General features: G+C 37.8%; 1 protein-coding gene across 1 annotated transcript in view; it reads left to right on the top strand.

Moving 5' to 3' along the window:
- Ankrd31 (ankyrin repeat domain 31) overlaps nucleotides 1-21,478 on the top strand; it is a 148,301-nt gene that overhangs the window by 100,933 nt on the left and 25,890 nt on the right. The window contains exons 19-22 of the mRNA XM_040729078.1: nucleotides 412-527; nucleotides 2,586-2,673; nucleotides 5,092-5,188; nucleotides 19,195-20,188. Of these exons, the coding sequence (XP_040585012.1) occupies nucleotides 412-527; nucleotides 2,586-2,673; nucleotides 5,092-5,188; nucleotides 19,195-20,188 (1,295 nt within the window). The remainder of the gene's footprint in view (nucleotides 1-411; nucleotides 528-2,585; nucleotides 2,674-5,091; nucleotides 5,189-19,194; nucleotides 20,189-21,478) is intronic.

Genomic DNA, 21,478 nt, shown 5'->3' with positions numbered 1-21,478 from the left:
AAGAGCATAGAGCAAATGGAGCATAGGGCAAACGGAACCCACAATAGGAGAAGAGCCCAGGAGAATACTACAGAGCAGTAAATCAGAGTGAACTTGGATTCAGATAACATCTGTCTACAGTAACTAACTGTGATTGGGAAATTTCCTGAACTTCTCTAACATTTCACTTCTCCTATAAAATTTGTAACAAACTACCTATTTCAAGTGGTTCATGTGAATATTTGACTATTTTGGTAAGATGATACACCAGAAAATAAGCTAGCATATGATAAGTGTGCATACAATGTTGCCAAAGTTAATAATAATGAGAAGCTACCTAGCATTAAGACAGTAATTGTAGTCCTTATCACAACAATTAAAACTGATAAAACATTTTGAACACTCTCATTTTCTAACTTTATTTTTTTTAAGTAAAACATCCTGCTGTCCGAACAAAAAGATACAAGTCATGTTCTTGCGATGATGAAAAAACAATTGATCCTCCTTCCCCTTTACATAAAGTGAAGAGAAGTGAAAGTCTTCCTGCAGTAAGTGACATTGAAGTTCTTTCATTCTTCAGCTAGAAAATTCCATTCCTTCAACTAGCCAGTCTCTTTACATTTTAAAGGATATGGATTGAAGGTGGGTTTTTCATGTCAATTGAACAGAATGAGTTAAGAAGGCATACTCTTAACTCTTGTCAGCACTGACTAGGAGGTATAAATTAGCTGCTTTCCTTTCCACCCTGCTTGAAGTTGTTTGACTACTTCTTTGCCCATAGAAACTGCTACTATCCATTGTATCATCATTCATTCCCCAAACTGTCTATGATATGTAGTTCATAGAACCTTAACAGAAAATAAGAAAGCTACCTGACTTAACTGCCTGGAGTCTCACATGGCTTATAATGTTAGAGTTTGCCATAAAAATAATTATGTGAAGGTAGATGTTTGCCAAAATAACCTAGTGCCATTGTGCTGAAAATTGAGTACATCTACAATATAAACAAGATAGGAAAATCTTGCACAAAGAATATCATAAGGTAGATGTTTTTCCTGGGCACAAATTTGCACCTTCTGTTTGCTTCTGTAATCATAAGCACTTAACCATATAAAGAGATAGACCTTGAAAAAAAAAGAGAGATAGACCTTGAATTTTTGTTTGTTTTGCAGTTTCGTATTTTATAGTTTTACTGTGATGTATTTCATAAATGGCAACACAAAGATTGCTTCACCATGTCTAATAAAGACAGCTCATTGGGTAAAAGCACTTGCCACCAAGCCTGACAACTTGAGTTCCATCCCTAGAATCCACATGGTAGAAAGAGAGAACCAACTCCCAAAAGTTGTCTTCTGACTTCCAGGCACACACACACACACACACACACACACACACACACACACACACACACACAGACACACACACACAGGTAAATTTTTTCTAGAACTTACCAAGTAATTCTATTGTGTGTATTTTCCATATTTCTTGTAAACACCAAAGTAAAAGTTTGGAGCAGTATACTTCTGAAGGCTTTGACATATAATTAAAATAATATACATTGAGAATTTATGAAAAGATAGATAATATGAGTCAGACCATCTATCATCACTTATGCATGACAACTATGTATGCAGGATTTTGGGAAACATACACAAAAATAAAACCATGTTCCTGTTTATATGAACTAATAAGGAAATGTTTTATAAAAGTCATTATATGGCTCTGAGATTATTAATTTATGGAAAGGTAAGTCAGTATGGATTATGTTAGGCAGAGATTTTACGTATGAGATACGTGTCACAGAACAATAATAACCAATATTTTTGACCTCTTAGTTTATAGTATTGTTGTTCTTATCGTTGTACGTGAATACATCCTCTCAGGTCAGGTATAAGAAAGAGGAAGAGGGGGAGGAGGGAAGGAAGAGGGAGCTGGGATTGACATGTAAAGCAACATTGTTTCTAATTTAAATTTAAAATTTTTTAAAAAGAACAAAAAAGAAAAAAGAGGAAGAGCTGTCTGCTGCAGTAGGTCAGCTGGAAAAAGTGCGACCAGGGGCACACATAGGCAGTCTAGCTCTAGAGCCCACTTCTTTGTTCTTACCCAAAAGAGAGGGAAGTGGGCAGAGTGGGCTGAGTGCATTTCAGGCAGGAACATTAGTGTTGCCATGGGCACAGGGTAGTAGAGTTAAACCCCTCTCTCGTGCTTTTTGAGTGTAGTGTCTCATATATCCACGACTGTGTGTGGGATTTTAATAATGTGTAGTGACAGTCGTGAAGTCTTAAAGTTGCATATGTGATCATGCGATAGTATGTATTGGATTTTTTTCTTCCCATATCTATAATTTCAAATGAAGTCAGAAATGATAATTCCTTGTATGGTTGCTCCTTCTGTTTTTTCAGTAGATCTACTACATAAATCGAGATATATATTAAATTTATTTTTTATGTCTTAAACATTCATTCATTTAAAGTTACATAAAACATGAGTGCATTTTGAGAACAAGGAGAGATGAACTTTCCAGCTACATATTATTTGTACTTGTTGGACTATCAGAAAACACATCTCCCTCTTATAATAAAATTCCTAATGTTTTCATCTGGCAGCATCAGACCGTCAGTGCTATTCTACAAGATATAGAAGAAAAACAAGAAAACTTACTAAAATTTGAAATAAGAAACTCTGAAGATGCAGGTAAATATGTACTTCTTATTTCAAAGTTCATAATAGCTGAAGGTGTGTGGTGTGTGTGTGTGTGTGTGTGTGTGTGTGTGTGTGTGTGTGTGTGTGTGTGGCAGGCATAGGGTATGGTGCATGTATGGAGATCAGAAGACCTCAGGTGTTGGTCCTCATCTTCCGTCTTGTGGACTCATGGGTCTCTTTGTGGTTTGCCACTGAGCTATGTACACCAGGCTAAGTGACTCAGGAGCTCCCTGGAACTCTCCTGTCTGCACTCCCCATCTCTCCTTAGGTACACTGGGGTTATAGATACACAACCACACTTGGCTTGATGTGGATTCTAGGGATTTGAACTTGGTGGCTCATACATGGCAGATGCTTTTAGCCACTGAGCCATTACTCTAGTCCCACAGACGTTTTGAAAATATGATAGTACTTTAGGTGCTGCAAATTATAACAAAAGTGAATAATACAAACAAGAAGTTTGTGAAATTTTGACACAGACATTTCTATACAAAGTCAAAATAGCATGCATTGGGTGAGAAACATTTCGAACTATGCTAAGAGGTAGACAACTACTAAGTATATGTTCAGATGAAGGTGTGGCTTCAACCCATGCATAAAGAGTGTTGAGCTTGCTGCTCTTTGAATGCTGTTTTAACTTTCCTATTGCTGTGATGGACGCACACTTATTCCCTCCAATAGTGTCTCTGATAAATAAGTACACAGTATCAATTTACATGTGACATAGCCTCATGTCCTTTCTTACAGCAAAGGTTGCCTTGTGCTACTGTGTTGTTATTTTTAATATCTGAAATTGAAAATTCAGTTTAAAAAACTCAATGTAAAGATTATGTGTATAATTTAAATGTTTTTAATAAACAATGTCAAATCAATTACACAAACTTATTTCTAAATTTTAATGATTTCATACATTTTGCTCCTTTGTTGATATAAGCATAACACGAAAACTAATTCTTCACCTTATTATTAGAGAAATATGCACTCATTCCTCTGGGGCACTGACCCTAGACCTTTCCAGTCATTTGATTTGCACAGGGAGATTCTGTGATCCTCAGACATCTGACTAATGTTTTTTTTTCAAGTTTAGTTATCTAGAAAAAAAAGGCAGCAGTTCCAAAAACATTAGCAAAGATCTTAAGAAACAAATCCAAAAGTTAGGTGAATAGTGGTAGGGGAATGCCATGTATTAATTTAAGCCTTTAGATTCCTATTTGAGAATCTGGATTTAGGCATAATCCACATTTATGTGTAAATCCTCTGGATCTAGATCATTGCCAGACTCCTACCAATGATACTGTGTTGCTGTTTTCTTTGGGTGTCATTTTTTATCCATCCAGAAAATTCTCTTTATATATCATCAGTGTAAGCTCCTTGAGGTCAGGGACCAAATTGATGTCTCAAGAACATAGATGCAAGGTGCTTTTGTCCTCTTTCACGGTCAGCACTCTAGTGTAGAAAATCATTTATAAAAAGTAAAGAGGAGTTAGTGGAATTATCTGTGAAACTTTGATTGAAGAAAAGTTGAATCCTTGAAGGATAAAAAGGAGGATGATGGATTTTTTTCTTTACTTATACCGTGTTCCCAGGCTGACAGATAAACCATCAGTCTTTTTGTCGAGACTAGAAACAAAGTTGCTTCCCATAGAAGTTGTCATTATTCTCTTTTCAGAGATCATATTCTTTGTCCTAGAAATAATAAAAGTGATATGTCAATGTCATGTACCTCTTGCATCTGTAAATTCTGAATATCTTACTGTGTTTTCACTATATGTGGTTTGCTCTAGGATTATTTGGGAATGCCATGCTTTATGATATTGATATACTTTTGAAAAGTAATGCCAAGAGTTCCAAATTACAGTAGGTAACATTTTACTTAAGGAAAATAAATATTCAGTCATTTTAGCCAATAGTGAGCTGCAGTTTCAGTGAGGGTTCTAAGCTTCAGTTTCAGTAAGGGCCTGTGTCTCAAAAGTAAGGTGGAAGCCAATGAGACGCCTCAGCTTGCTGCACAAGTCTGACTATGTATGGTGCTTGTATCTGTCTGAGATATATCACAGATATACAACACCACCACATAAAAGAAAGACAAGAAGAAAAGAAACCTAATAATAGCGATAAGATGAATCCCAGCTCCTAGAGCTTAAATCAATAGGGTAGCAGAATTAGAATTTAAGATGGACTGTTCTTTCTTGGTACAGTGTTCTTATATGAGTACCTCAGGGCATTTCATTAGGATGATATAATCAAAAAAGCTTTGAGTTAAGTATGTGGGCCACTTATATTAGAAAGTGGGTTGAGAATAATGAGATTAAGCATAATTAAAGAAATAGGTCTAAACTTCGGTGAACATATTAAGCATTTGCCACTCTTCATTTAACTGACCTTTTATTTTATCACTGTTGTTTCTAGAACAATATATTGGAAGGATGTTAGAGATAAAAGAAGTTATGGATAATATACTTGCTCAACAGAAGACAGAAAGGGATGATCTAGCTAAAAAATACAGGTGAGTAGGGAAAAGGACTTACCCACTTAAATTATTATAATGCCAGAGTTTATATTTGGGATGTTTCCCAAAGGCCCATGTGTTAAAAGCTTAGTTTCAAGGTTGGTGCTGTTGAGAGGTGGTGGGGCTCAGTGTGAAATTTTCCAGTTGTTGGGGGACAAACACTGGAAGAGTATGATGAAACCCCAGTACCTCCTTCCTCTCTTTTACATCTTGACATGAAGTGTGGCCTCACCACAGGATAAGAACAGCAAGCTGGCAATGACTGAAACCTCCAAAAGTCTGGCCCCCAAGCAAAATTCAGGGATTTGTTACAGTCGTTGAAAAACGGGTGATATTAGTAGTTAGGCCAGGAATTTTTTTACTCTCTAATTAAATATGACCTCTGACAGAATCATTTCTGTTCCTAGCTCCTAGATTTTGAGGAAGATCCTCACTAATTTTCACAGTGTTTGCACCAGTTTTTGCTCCCAACAGTAATGCACAACGATTCCTCTTTCCCTATATCTTCTTCTGGATTAGTTGTCACTTTTGAAGATTGTTATTCTGACCAGAAAGAGATGGAATCTCAAAGTATTTTAATTTGCATTTCCCTGGTAGCTAATGATGTTGAACATATTTTTGAAGTGCTTATTGGTCATTTGTATTTCTTCTGTTGAAATTTCTCGGTTCCAACACGTGGTGCATTGTTTTTAAACTGGGTTGTTTTCTTGATCCTTGGTCTATTCACTCCTTGTATATTGTAGAATCAGTCCTCTGTTGGATGTACAGATGGCAAATATTTCTCTTATTCTGTGGAATGCCCCTTCACTTACTAAGTTTCCTTTGTTGGTCAGAAGATTTTGGATTTTATGAACTCTCATTTGTCAAGTGTTGATTGTATTTTCTAAAGGACTGTGGTCCTGTTTAAACAGTCCTTCCCTATTTCTCTGTGTTGTAGGGAACTTCTCATCCTTTCTCTGTCAGTTTTAGAGTTCCAGGTTTATGTTGCAGTCTTTCTAAATTTCCAGGTGATTTTTGTGCAGAGTGAGGGATGAGGAGCTAGCTTTGTTCTTCTACATGCAGACATCAAGCTTCTCCAGCATCGTTAATTGAAGATGTTATCTTTTCTACAGTGTGTACTTTGGCCATCTTTGGCAAAGATGAGGTAGCTGAAGTTTTGTGGCCTTGTGATTTTTTTTTTCTGGTCATGAATTCTATAGATGTTTCTTTCCTACATGTGATGGTTATTTATGTCAACTTGACATAGTGTGGAATCTCCTGGGAAGAAAGCCTCATTGAATTACCTAGATCAGGCTAGCCTGTGAGCATGTGTGTGAGGACTGTCTTGATTGTTAATTGATGTAGAAGGACCAAGGTTAGTGTGGGCAACACCATTTTATAGGATGGACCCTGAATTGTATAAGAGAGGAGAATGCTAATGAAAACCATGGATGTGTGCCCATCTCTCTGTTCTTCACTATGTGTGTGTGGTGTGATCATCTGTCCCAAGGTCTTGCCTCTGAGTTCCTGCAGTGGTGTACTGTGACTTGGAATTGTAAGCAAAATAAACCCTTTCCTTTCTTGTGTTGTCTTTGTCTGGTTACTTGTCACAGTAAGTCAACTGCTGAAATTTTCATTGATTCAATTTCAAGTTTTAGCATACGAATTGGGCTTCATTATTTCATTCTTTTTTCTTTATTTTTCTCTCATGCAATACATACTAACAGCAGCCGCCACTCTTCCCAGTGCCCCCATGCCACCAGGTGCCCTGCTTCTCTGTTTCCTTTTGGGAAGGAGCAGGCCTCCCAGTGGTATCAACTGAACATGGCATAACAAGACGCCATAAAGACTAGTCATAAACCCTGTGGACAAGGCAACCTCGTAAGAGGAAAAGGCTCCCCAAGAGCAGGCACAAGGATCAGAGACATCCTCACTTCCATGAAAGAGATTTGTTTTAGTTTTCTGTTTGTCCATGCTTCTCCTCATACCCCTTCTTCCTTTGTGTCTTCCCACTCCCGTTCAGCTGTCATCTCACAGGAAATATTTTGACCCCATCATTTCTCACCACTGCATTGTTCATAATCAGATTAACTAGCTTTTTGTTATCACAAATGTCATTCATATTTGACTAATCAATTAATTAATTTTATGGGTTTATGTACTTCTAATTACTGAGGATCATTAAGGAACTATTATTGCTAATATTGGAGAAAATGTTCTATAATTCTTTATTCTTCAGACATATTTAAGAATTAGTTTCTCATGACTTAGCTACAAATGCACTCTTTATTACATTCACATTTTCTAAATATTTTATTTATATTTTCCCTTATTGCCACTTTTGACATTTATTATATAGCCAGCCTTTCTGAGCTTGTCTAGAAATCGGCTCTTAAAGCTTTATTTATAAATCTTTTACCTTCATTTTCCCTTTTTCTTTTTGTATAGCCAATTGCATTTAGCTACATATACAAATCCCCACTTATGGAATTAATCATAAGGTATTTCTGGTTTTAATTTTTTATTGAGCTTTTTCTTTCACACAACATATTTGATCATGTTTTTCTCCTACCCCAGTTCCTCCCAGACCTTCCACCTTCCTACCCACTCAACTTTCTGTTCTTTCTCTTAACATGCCCTTAAAAAGTACAGAAATAAAAATCACTCACAAAACCCAATAAACACACACACCCAAACAGAAATCAGGATAAACAAGTAAGAGACCTGTAAGATAAAAAAAATACCAAAAGAGAGCAAAATGAGACCAAAAGTCTACAAAAAAATATCATTTGAATTTATTTTGTGTTGGCAGACTATTCCTGGGCATGGAGTCTGCCCTAAAGTGGTAATATGCCCAGTAAGATTCCATTGGAGAAAACTAATTTTTTTGCCTTTGCCAAGAGGTATCAATTGTAAATAGCTTCTTGGCCAGGTTGGGACCCCTGTCCACATTTGTAAAGGGAGGCTTTTTCCTTGAGAGAAGCCTTCCCGCCAGCCTGGTTCTAGAGCCGCATCAGAGGAGGCTATATTAATTATGAAGCTGTTGGCCTTGTTTGTTTCTTACTGGCTAGCTCTGACTTAAGTAATTGCCCCATAATTGTTAATCTAAGTATTTCTCTTACCGGAGAATAGTTCCGGGCTTCCTACCCCATGGTGTTACATCTTGACTCGCCTGTGTTTCTCTTTCCCAGAATTCTCCTGGACTCCTAGTCCCACCTATCTAGATTCCCTATTGGCCAGCAGTACTTTATTGACATATACACAGGACTTCCCCAACACACATTCCCTTCTTAGCGCTGGAACTCCATCTGGCTTGAACCTGTGTAGGTTCTGTGTGCGCTGACATAGTACCTCAATTCTCTGTAAGACTGAGTGCTCCACAGTCTATTGTTCTCTGCATTGTCTGGTTGTGGCTATCAGTGTTAGCTTCTCTCTTACTTAGGGTTTTAATACTGTGGAGAGACACCATAACCATGACAACTCTCATAAAGGAAAGCATTGAATTGGGGGCAACTCACTCACAGTTTCACATTTTTAGTCCATTATCATCATGGTGGGAGGCACAATTCAATGAGTTTGGTATGCTGATCTTCATTTTCCTTCAATTCTAAAATGTTTTAATTTCCTTCTTGATTTCTGTATAAACAAGTTTTTCATCCAGTAGTGAGTTTATGTACTTTTTGTTGATTATCCAGCTTAATCGGTTGTGATCAGATAGGATACAGGGTGTTACTTCAGTTTTCTTGTATTTTTTGAGTCTTGCTTGTGTCCAAGTATGTGATCAATTTTGGAGAAAATTACATGAGCTGCTGAAAAACATACATTCTTCTATGTTTTAGGTGGAATGTTCTGTAGATACCTGCTAGGTCTGTTTGATTTTTTATGTTATTTAACTTAGGAATTTCTCTGTGTAGTATTTTGTATGGGTGACTTGTTTATTGGTAAGAGTGGGGTATTGAAGTCACCCAAATCACTCTGTGAGGGTCAACGTGATTTTTAGGTGTAGTAGTGTTTCTTTTATACACTTGAATGCCCTTGTATTTGATGCATAAATGTTTTGAATTGCAATATTTTCGTGGTGAATTTTATCCTTTGGTGAATGTGTAGTATACTCTATATCTTCTGATTAATTTTGGCTTGAAGACTGTTTTGTCAATGGCTCCACTTTCCTGCTTCTTGGTTCTATTTGTTTTGAATAACTTTTTCTATCCTCTTGTCCTAAGGTGATATCTATCCTTGATGGTACTGTGTGTTTCTTGAATTCAACAGAAAAACACATCCTGTTTTCTTTTTTCTTTTCTTGGCTTTGGCATTTATTTTTAATTTTTAATTTTAATTTAGAAACAAGGGTGCTTCACATGTCAATCCCAGGTCCCTCTCCCTTTTCCTCCCCTCCACCCATGCCCTCCTACCAACACCTCCAGTACCCCCTCTTTACCCAGGGAGGGCAAGGCCCTCCATGGGCGTGTCCATAGTCTGTCATTTCATCCAGGGCAGAGCCTAAACTCTCCCCCAAGAGTTCAGGGTGAGAGTGCATCTCTCATTGTGGGAAGGGCACATAAAGTCCATTGTATGCCAGGGATGAATACTGATCTACTACTCAAGGGACCATAGATTGCCTAGGCCTCCTCACTGACACCCACATTCAAGGGGTCTTTATCAATCCAATGCTGGATTCCCAGCCATCAGTCTGGGATTCAAGAGCTACCCCTTGTTCAGGTCAGCTGTTTTGGTGGGTTAAACCAGCCCAGTCTTAGCCCCTTTGCTCATCAGTCCTCCCTCCATGTCACTGGGTTCATTGAGTTCAGTTCAGTGTTTAGCTGTCGGAGTGAGTCTGCCTCTGCTTCCATCGGTCATTGGATAAAGGTTCTGTGGGATTGTAGGTTTTCACTCCCCAGATCTATGTCTAAAATCTATATATGAAAGAGTACATACCATGTTTGTCTTTTTGTGACTTGATTACCTCACTCAGGATGGTTTCTTCTAGTGGCATCCATTTGCCTACAAATTTCAAGATTCCCTTGTTTTTTTCTGCTGATTAGTACTCCATTGTGTAAATGTACCACATTTTCTCTATCCACTCTTCAGTTGAGGGGCATCTAGGTTGCTCCCAAGTTCTGGCTATTGCAAATAATGCTGCTATGAACATAGTGGAACAGATGTCCTTGTTGTATGAATGGGCATCTTTTGGATATATGCCTAAGAGTGGAATTGCTGGTTATTGTGGTAGGCTGATTCCGATTTTTCTGAGGAATCTCCATACTGATTTCCAAAGTGGCTGCATGAGTTGGCACTCCCACCAGCAGTGGAGAAGTGTTCCCCTTTCTCCACATCCTCTCCAGCATAAACTGTCTTCAGTGTTTTTTATTTTAGCCATTCTAAACAGGAGTAAGATGATATCTCAGACTTGCATTTCCCTGATAGGGAATGCTCAACAGCATTTTCTCAAGTGCCTCTAAGCCATTTTAGACTCCTTTATTGAGAATTCTCTATTTAGTTCTGTGGCCCACTTTTTAATTGGATCCTTTGGTGTTTTGGGCACTTGCTTCTTGAGTTCTTTGTAAATTTTGGAGATCAGCCCTCTGTCAGATGTGGGGTTAGTGAATATCTTTTCCCATGCTGTGGGCTGCCTTTTTGTCTTGCTGACTGTGTCCTTTGCCTTACAGAAGCTTCTCAGTTTCAGGAGGTCCCATGTATTAATTGTTGACCTCAGTGTCTGTGCTACTGGTGTTTATGTTCAGGAAACAGTCTCCTGTACCAATTCATTCAAGGGTACCACCCACTTTCTCTTCTGAGTGGTTCAGTTTGGCTGGACTTATGCTGAGGTCTTTGATCCATTTGGACTTAAATTTTGTGCATGGCAATAGACATAGATCTATCCACATTCTTCTACATGCCAGCATCCAGTTAAGCCAGCATCATTTGTTGAAGATGCTTTCTTTTTTCCATTGTATATTTTTAGCTTCTTTGTATAAAATCAGATGTTCATACATGTATGGGTTAATATCAGTGTGTTCAATTAGATTCCATTGGTCTGTTTGTCTATTTTTCTGCCAATATCAAGTTGTTTTCAGGACTACAGCTCTATAATAGAGCTTGAAGTCAGGGATGGTGATGCCTCCAGATATTGTTGAATGAGGTTGTTTTGGCAATCCTGAGTCTTTTGTTTTTCCATACAAAGTTGATAATTGTTCTTTCAAGGTCTGTGAAGAATTATACTGGTATTTTATTGGGATTTGCATTGAATCTGAAGATTGCTTTTGGCAGGATTGTCATTTTTACATTGATCCTACCTATCCAAGAGCATGGGAGATCTTTCCATTTTCTGATGTATTCTTTGGCTTCTTACTTTAAAGACTCAAAAGTTCTTGCCATACAGGTCTTTCACTTGTTTGGTTAGCATTACCCCAACATATTTTATGTTGTTTGTGGCTATTGTAAAGGGTGATGTTTCTCTGATTTCTTCTCAGCCCTTTTATCGTCTGTATATAGTAGGGCTACTGATTTTCTTGAATTGATCTTGTATCCTGCCACTTTGCTTAAAGTATATTTATCAGCTGTAGGAGGTCCCTGGTAGAGTTTTTTGGATCACTTATGTAAACTATCATATCATCTGCAAATAGTGAAAGTTTGGCCTCTTCCTTTCCAATTTGTATCCCCTTGATCTCCTTTTGTTGTCGTATTGCTCTCGCTAGAACTTCAAGTGCAACATTGAAAAGGTATGGAGAGAGTGAACAGCCTTGTCTTGTTCCTGATTTTAGCAGAATTGCATTGAGTTTCTGTCCATTTAGTTTGATGTTGGCTGTTGGTTTGCTGTATATAGCTTTTGTTATGTTTAGGTATGTTCCTTTTATCCCAGATCACTCCAAGACTTTTATCATGAAGGGGGAGTTGGATTTTGTCAAAGGCTTTTTCAGCATCTAGTGAGATGATCATGTGATTTTTGTTTTTCAGCTTGTTTATATGGTGGATTACATTGATGGATTTTCGTAAGTTGAACCATCCCTGAAACCCTGGGATGAAACCTACTTGATGGTGGTGAATGATTATTTCGATGCGTTCTTGGATCGAATTTGCCAGTATTTTATTGACTATTTTTGCATCAATGTTAATGAGGGATATTGGTCTGAAGTTCTCTTTCTTAGTTGTGTCTTTGTGTGGCTTGGGTATCAAGGTAATTGAAACCTCGTAGAAAGAGTTTGGCAAAGACCCTTCTGCTCCTATTGTGTGGAAAACTTTGAGAAGAATTGGTATAAGCTGTAGAATTCTGCACTGAGGCCATCTGGACATGGGCTCTTTTTGGTTGGGAGACTTTTGATGACTGCTTCTATTTCCATAAGGTTTATAGGTCTATTTAAATTGCTTATCTGTTCTTCATTTAATTTTGGCAAGTGATAGCTATCCAGAAAATTGTCCATTTCCTTTAAATTTTTGAATCTTGTGGAGTACTGGTTTTCAAAGTATGACCTGATGATACTTTGGATTTCTTCAGTGTCCGTTTTTATGTCCCTCTTTTCATTTCTGATTTTGTTAATTTGCATGTTCACACTCTCATTTGGTAAGTTTGGACAAAGGTTTGTCTATCTCTTTACCTTTCTCAAAGAACCAATTCTTCATTGCATTGATTCTTTGCATTGTTTTCCTAGTTTCTGCTTTATTGATTTCAGCCCTCAGTTTGATTATTTCCTGGCATCTACTCCTCCTGGGGGAGTTTGCTTCTTTGTGTTCTAGAGCTTTCAGCTGTGCTGTTAATTCTCTAGTGTAAGTATTCTCCAGTTTCTTCATGTGGCCACTTAATGCTATGAACTTCCCTCGTAGCACTGCTTTCAAAGAATTCATTCTCATTGAATTCTAGGAAGTCTTTATTTTTTATTTCTTCTTTGACCCAGGAATGGTGCAATTGTGCATTATTCAATTTCCATGAGTTTGTAGGGTTTCTGCAACTTGTGTTGTTGTTGAATTCTAACTTTAGAGCATGGTGGTCTGATAAGATGCATGGAGTTATTCCAATTTTTTTGTACCTGTTGAGGTTTGATATGTTGCCAAGTTTGTGGTTGATTTTTGAGAAGGTTCCATGTGGTGGTGAGAAGAATGTATATTCTTTTTTATGTAGATGGAATGTTCTATAGATGTCTGTTAATCCCAATTGGGTCATAACTTCTATTAGCCCCTTTGCTTCTTTGTTAAATTTCTGTCTGGTATTCCTGTCTAGTGGTGAGAGTGGGGTGTTGAAGTCTCCCATTATAAGTGTGTGGGCCTTAATATGTGATTTGAGTTTTAGGAATGTTTCTTTACGAATGTGGATGCCTTTGTATTTGGAGCATAGATGTTCAGAACTGAAATTTCATCTTGGTGGATTTCTCCTGTGATCAGTATATAATGACCTCCTTCATCTCTTTTGATTGATTTTATTTTAAAGTCTAATTGTTAGATATTAGGATTGCTACCCCCACTTGTTTCTTGGGTCCATTTGATTGGAAAATCTCTTCCCAACCTTTAACTCTGAGGTAATGTCTGTCTTTGAGGCTGGCTAAGGTGTGTTTCTTGTATGCAGCAGAAGGATGGGTTCTGTTTTTGAATGCATTCTGTTAGCCTGTGTCTTTTTATTGGCAAGTTAAGACCATTAATATTGAGGGACATTAGTGACCATTGATTACTCATTCTTCTTTGATTTGGAATGGTTGTTGTTCGTGGAATTATGTGTGGAATTCCACCCCTATTTTCTTTTGGCTGTTGGTAAGGTGGGAATATCTAATGCCTAAGTTTTTCTCATTGTAATTAACTTCCTTGGGTTGGAGTTTTCCTTCCAGAACTTTCTGTAGGTCTGGGTTAGTGGATATGTATTGTTTCAGTCTAGTTTTTTCATGGAATATCCTGTTTTCTCCATCTATATTGATTGAAAGCTTTGCTGGTTATAGTAATCTGGGCTGGCATCCATGGTCTCTTAGTGTTGGCAGAATATCTATCCAGGACCTTTTGGCTTTCAGAGTTTCCATGGAGAAGTCAGGTGTAATTTTGATAGGTTTGCCTTTATATGTTACTTGACCTTTTTCCTTAGCTGCTCTTAATATTCTTTCTTTTATTCTGTATATTTGGGGTCTTGATAATTATGTGGCAAGGGGACTTTTTTTTGTGCTCCACTCTATTTGGTGTTCTGTAAGCTTCTTATACCTTCATTGGCATGTCTTTCTTTAGGTTGGGAAAGTTTTCTTCTATGATTTTGTTGAATATTTTCTACCACTTTGAGGTGGTTTTCTTTACCTTCTTCTATACATATTATTCTTAGGTTTGGTCTTTTCATGGTGTCCCATATTTTCTGGATGTTTTATGTTAGGATTTGTTGGACTTAAGATTTTCTTTGGTTGATGAATCAATTTCTCCTGGTGTATCTTCAGCACCTGAGATTCTCTGTTCCATCTCTTGTATTCTGTTGGTTATGCTTGCTTCTGTAGTACCTGACCATTTGCCCAGCTTTTTTATTTCCAGCCTTCCTTCAGATTGGTTTTTTTTTAATTGTCTCTATTTCAGTTTTCAATCCTCACACTGTTTGAATTGTTTCTGACAATTTTTTGCTTTGTCTTTTTATCCATTTATTGCATTTTTTGGATTTTTGTTTGCTTTTTCTTCCATTTCTTGTATTTTTGTTTGTTTTTTCTTCCATTTCTTGCATTTCTTGGTTTGATTTTTCTTCTTTCTTCCATTTCTTGCATTTTTTGTATTGCTTTTTCTTCCATTTCTTGCATTTTTTGTTTTTTTTTTTTCTTCCATTTCTTTGAGGGATTTTCCGATATCCTCTGTGAGGACCTCTATTGTTTTCATGAAGTTGTTCTCTATCATTTTCATGAAGTTGTTTTTGTTTGTTTGTTTGTTTTTTGTTTGTTAGTTTGTTTTTCGAGACAGGGTTTCTCTGTATTGTTTTGGAGGCTGTCCTGGAACTGGCTCTGTAGACCAGGCTGGCCTCAAAGTCACAGAGATCCTCCTGCCTCTGCCTCCCGAGTGCTGGGATTAAAGGAGTGTGTCACCACGCCCCAGTCTTCAGGAAGTTGTTTTTAAGGTCATTCTCTACTGCTTCATTTGTATTGTAATGTTGTACTCTTGCTGGTATGGAGTTTCTAGAATCTGGTGGTTTCATATTTGTTTTTCTGTTGCTGAGTGTGTTTTTTTATTGTCTCCTTCCAATCCCTTCTTCTAATGGGTACAGAAAGAGCCTCTTCCTGGCCTGGCAGTTAGGGGACCAGCGTTCCCTTTCGGTGGGTGCAAGCAAGTCCAGTACTCTGGTAGTTCTCCTCTTCCTGGTCCTAGTCCTGGTCCCATGGGTGGGTAAGAAGACCAGGAATCTGGGGTGCATAGTCTCCCACCGGGAGGGGAGACTCAGTGACAATCTCCAGGTGCTGAAGCAAGGGCCCAGAAACAGCCCCCTAATTGCCTGGTCCCATGGGTGGAGAAGACCACGAAACTGGGGTGCGTGGGCTGGTGCTGGGAGGGCAGGCTCACTGGTCGTCTGCAGGCACTGGTCCAGTGGATGTAGAAGAAGACCAGGAAACTGGGGTGTGTAGGCTTCTGATGGGAGGGGAGGCTCTATGGCAGTCCCCAGGCCCTGGAAGGTAGGCCAGATACAGGGCCCAGTTTACCTGGTCCTGTTGGCGGAAAAGAAGACCAGGAATCTGGGGTGCATAGGCTCCTGGAGGGGAGGTTCTGTGGTGGTCCCCAGGCACTGGTCCCGTGGTTAGATAAGATGGGGGGGGCTTAGACTCCCGCTGGGAGGGGAGACTCTGTGGCAGTCTCCAGGCACTAGAAACCACATCCTGTTTTCTAATACATCTTGTTAGTCTGTGGTCTGTGTCTTTTATTGGGGAATTGATACCACTGATACTGAGAGTTATCAATGAGCAGTGTTTATTGATTCCTGTTATTTTTTGTTGTTGTTGTTGTTACCGTGTGAGTTCCTTCCTCCGGTTCATTCCTCATGTCTTCTTCGGTATACTAACCTCTTCAGATTGAAGGTTGCCTTCTAGTCCCTTCTCTTGATCTGCATTGGTAGCTAGAATTGCTTACATTTGGGTTTCTTATGGAATGTATTTCTTTCTCCACCAATTATGATGAACATTTTGCTGAATATAGTTTGAACTGGCATCTGTGGCCACAGAGTTTATAGAACATTTGTGTAGGCCCCCCTGCCTTTCAGGGTCTCCATTGAGACGTCAAGTGTTTTTCTAATGAGTCTGCTTTTATAGCTCACTTTTTCCCTTGCAGGTTTTAATATCCTTTTGTTGCTGTTGTTCTGTGCATTTAGTGTTTTTATTGTTATCTGCCAAGAGGAATCGCATTTCTAGTTCTGTCTTTTTGATGTTCTACATGTTTTTTGTACCTTGATAGGCTCCTCTTTCTTTAGATTGGAGAAATTTTCTTCTATGATTTTGTTAAAAATATTCTCAGTGACTGATTTTTTTTTGTTGTTTTTTTGGCTTTTTAGATTTAACATTCTTTGACTTTGGTATCCATTTCTTCTACCTTATCTTCAACCTAAGATTCTTTCTCTGTGTTGTGTACTCTGTTGTAAGGCTTACCTCTGAGCTTCTGTTTAACATCCTAAATTTTTCATCGCAGTTACATATCAGTTTGAGTTTTCTTTAGTGGCTGCATTGCTTTGTTAAATTCTACTTTCAAGTCTGTAATTATTGTCATCATTTCATTCAACTATGTGCTCGTGTTTTCATAGACTTTATTAAGGGACTTATTCACATGCTCTTTAAGATTGTTGAACATATTAATAATAGTTATTTAAAGTCCTTTCTTGTGCTTCTGCTGTCATGTGATTCGCAGGGCCTGTTGCAGTAGGATCACTGACTTCTGCTGGGGACATAACTGTCTTGGCTATTCATGATTGTGTTTTTATGTTGGGATCTATGCTTCTAGAGTTATAATGTTTGAGGTGCTTCTTGGTGTTATTATCTAGTCTGCCTTTGTTCCATTCTTTGGTTGCTGTTGCCTTCTTCAAATACTAGGCAAGAGTTGTGACTTTGGGGTCCCTGGTAGAGTGCTTCTGCCTGTCAGTGGATGGCAGAAGTACATGGATATGGACTAGAAGGAAGGGCTCAGAGAGGCCATGGGAACGATTTTGGTGTGGGGGTATTGTCTGCACCAAGAGGCAGAGTCACCAATGACTATAAGCCATTTTAGGAGATTTTGAGCATCTCCTAGTTTCAATTCTCCTTTATTGTCCTATGGTAAACAGTGTACCTGAGATTTTGAAATGTTCCTACTCAATTGGAATTTCGGATGTCTAAATCACATTATTGTTGCTGTAAGATTTCAGTCTTGATGTGGGTGATCTAAAAAGAACACTTTTGCGTTTTTATATAAATTCCTTTTTTACATAGTTTTAAGCATATTATTATTATTTTCTTCTTTATCTAGTGCATTATCCTATGCTACCATTGTTTGCCAGTCTTTTTATTGCCCTCCGTATATGCTAGTACTCTTATCACAGTCTGTGTTCAATATCCACACCTATAAACTTTGTTAGAAAGACACACTATTTCTATAATGTTTTTTCTTAAAACGTTATCTCTTAAAATATAGATTATAGGCCCTGGTGATCCTTGAAACCATTTCATGTGAAGATAAAGCTATGTTTTATAATAATAAGATATTTTGTTCTAATTCGTCAGTATCCAGTAGAATTTTCCCAAAAGCCACCTGCTGGCTAATAAGATATTTATTTATATATCCTTCTTAAAAATTTTTTCTGTTTTGGAGGCCTCCGCATTCTTTGGGGCCTCAGGCAATAAATAGATCAGCATTTAGCCCATCATCCAGAGGGGCTTTGGGAGCCCATTCCACGTGGAGGGATGCTGTCTCCACCTGGACACATGGGGGAGGGCCTAGGCCCTGCCCGGGATCATATGACAAACTTTTCGAGATCCCCCGTGAAGGGCCTGACCCTCCTTAGAGAATGGAGGGGGGACTGGGGGAGGGTTGAAGGAGGGTGGGAGAGGGAGCTGTGATTGACATGTGAAACAAACTTGTTTCTAATTTAAATTAAATTAAAAAGAAAACAATTCTGTTTTAATTCTAAAATAGTAGTCATAGTCTGTATAAACAAAAGCTGTTTGGGTTCCTTAAGAGTATGTATAGGTCCTGAGGCCAAAAAGGTTGAGAACTAGTGCTACCAAGGTCAGCTTAACCAGAAGACAAATGTGGAGGTGAGATGAGTCACTTCCTCTACCTTAGTCTTCAGGATACTGAGGTCTTATTGTTGAAGGTACTAGGATAGGTTTTGTCTGGGAGATCCTTCTCAACTTGGAAATACCTCAAGACAGATTCAGAATACAACTATAGTAAATATTTAATGAACTAATTTTCAAGTCTCATTGAAGTATGATTATTTTAAAAAATCTTGTTACTCTGTAGTTAAGGGAACCTGAGTAGAACCTACTCCCATATATTAATAGCTAATATACCTTTCTACTTCAAACCAGGTAATTAAACTGAAAGTTAAGTGACAGTAGTCCTATTTAGCTGCCAGTCACTACCTTCCAACCAGTACAGTATAGATTACCCAAGTTCTGTTTTCCATTTTGAGTTCATTCACCCAAAGTTACATTTAAAAAAAAAATAATAAAAGTCATCTGGAGAGTTGACTCAGAGGTTAAGAACATGTGTTGTCCTTTCAGAAGATAGGGTTCAATTCCCAGTATCCACCATCTGTAACTACATTCCCAGGGGATCTGTAACTCCAGGACCAGGGCATCCAGGCATGAATATGGTGCACATATATCACTCAGCCAAAACACTCATATATATATATATATATATATATATATATATATATATATATATATATATATATATAGTAAAATAAATAGGCAGACTCACCTAAGTGTCAGTTTTCTTGCAAAGGAAATACCTATCTGAAAGATAGACTTTATTGTACTTAAAGCTGATTCATATTAAGAGAGGGTGTCTTTAATATCCAAAAGTCTGTGAAGAAAATTTTTCTGTTAATATTTTTTTTCTTATAGGGTATCTGTGGAGTCGTTCAAGCATGGGGCCCTGAGAGAGCAGCTGGCTAACTTGGCCACAAGACAAAAGAGTCTTTTAGTTGTGGCAAAGAAACAGAAAAAGATAAGACTAAAAATTCAAAACTACAAGAATGCCAAACCATTTTCTGGTATTAGTTTAAGGAAGCTTCCATCTAGCTCAGACATTTCTAGTAAGAAGAGCCAAGAGTCTCCTGGTGTGGAAAAGCCAGCACACCCCCAGTCAGGCTCACTTTCTCCTGTCTGTCTTGCTTCTATTTCTCCTGTCAGTAGAAGCACTGTGGAAATACAGAAGGACAGCCAGAATAGTAACATTTGTTTAGATGCAGAGGCGATGGAAAGAGGAGGATTTTCTGGAAATGAGATGAATTCTAAAGAAAATGTCCAGGGTTGTACCTTGGATGGATTATTGAGTTCCAGATACTCAGTTGGCACTGAGAAAATTAAAATATCATCCAAGCCTGTTGCTTTTATTCCTCAAGGAGGAAATTCACAAGAAGAAAGCAGTTTTACAGAAACTATAGTCAGAGGCTACAGTCTTGATAGTTCTCCTGCAGTGACTGGCACTGTAAATATTTCAGAAGATAAAAGGGTATTTTCTCAAAATGATGCCTGTCTACCAACTGTTCGTCAGAATCAGGACCTTTCCCGTTGTTATCCAAAAAGATCAAACAAGAAAACAGCTTCCCAGACACCATCTGGGGGAGCATCAGAACCACTGGCTCGTCAAGTGACTACTGTCTTAGACACTGATACTGTGCAGCAGACAAAGCCATGTCCTAAAAAAACAGCTTCTGTTAATGCACATGAAAACAGCCTTCAGATCTCTCCTTCCTCTGGGTCTGCCAATCAACATTCAATTAAAACACCTTCACGCCACAGCACAACTGCTAAAAAGAAAAATATGCGGCTGAAAGATTTGATATTGCTTGGAAGAATTAATCCAGGAAATAACATTCTGGAATTCAAAACACAGGTATTTTTTTCTCTAAAGTCTTGCAGATTTTATAATCAATGTTGGTATAGAATAGTATAGGCATATAGGAAGTAGGATTTGGCTGTGCTTTCTAAATTAGGGACATAGTCACTGTGTTCTTAGGAAGAAAAGCCATACCTTATTCTGGAATTTCCCTAATAGATTTTATGCATGTTTTGGTTCTCAACTACAGACTGTCAATAAGATTGTAGTAGGGAGGATTTAAGAGTAATGATAGGAATTTGAAGCTGTTACTAGTTATAAACTAAATTCAAGAGTTACCAGTACACTGCTAAGCCACCCCCTAGGAATGTGTTAATTTGTTTTCAATAGACAGTCAGTTTAAGACCAGACTTGAAGTTCCAGTAAGAAACTCAATTAGAAGTATAATAACATGCATAAAAGTGAATGATGAGAAAAGATTCTGTTAGATATGCCTATTAAAAGATATTTTATATATTCTTGTTTTGAAAGAGGAATTTAGAGTGGCAAAGATTGCCAAGTCATTGAATATGCTCCTTTGCTTGTGGACTCATATTTGAGAAATCAACCCAGCCTAATTGGAATGGCTCTGTTTCCTACTCTTCGCATTTCTGGACACTGACTTTTCCTACTTCAGAAGCTTTACTTCTAAGTTAAGAACTTAACAGTTTAATGTTAAAGTTTCAATTAGAGTTCTGTGATCACATTAATGGTATGATCGCCTCTCCTTTGATAGTCTAGTTTGCCCACCAAGAAATTTGTTAAGCATCAGTTTTAGTAGATTAATTATATTTCCTCAGATTTTGATAGTTGTCATTACTGGATCAACTTTATGAATCTTCAGTAGTTATTTTGACAACTTTATTGAGGTGTAATTCCTGTACAGTGCACATACTCAAAGTGTACTATTTGCAAGTTTGGCATGTGTATTACCTGTGAAATTCTGTGACAAAGGTTTTTTTTTGTAGAATTCTGACAATTTTTTCTTAAAGCAAAGTTAGTGAGTTTATTAAGTAGCTGTAGTTGTTAGGATATAACGGTGCTTAGGTGTCTTTACAGTGACTGCATATGACCTTGTGCCTTCATAAATTACGTTTCTCAAAGAATGCACTTTACTACCAGGGTAAAGAGTGAGCATAATTTTAATCTTGGGCTAGGATTCATGTAAATTAATTTTCATTTTAATTTAAGTATAAAGTATAATCCCTATTCATATTTGTATTTCTATGTGTGAACTCATATATATACATGTATATGAACATATCTATATATGGTAATATAATTATTTACTATGAATATACTTACTTT

Source organism: Mesocricetus auratus, unplaced genomic scaffold, assembly GCF_017639785.1.
Source record: "Mesocricetus auratus isolate SY011 unplaced genomic scaffold, BCM_Maur_2.0 Super-Scaffold_100020, whole genome shotgun sequence".
Taxonomy (NCBI): Eukaryota; Metazoa; Chordata; class Mammalia; order Rodentia; family Cricetidae; genus Mesocricetus; species Mesocricetus auratus.
The sequence above is the reverse complement of the archived record's forward strand: the minus strand, read 5'-3'. Positions and strand labels throughout refer to the sequence as shown.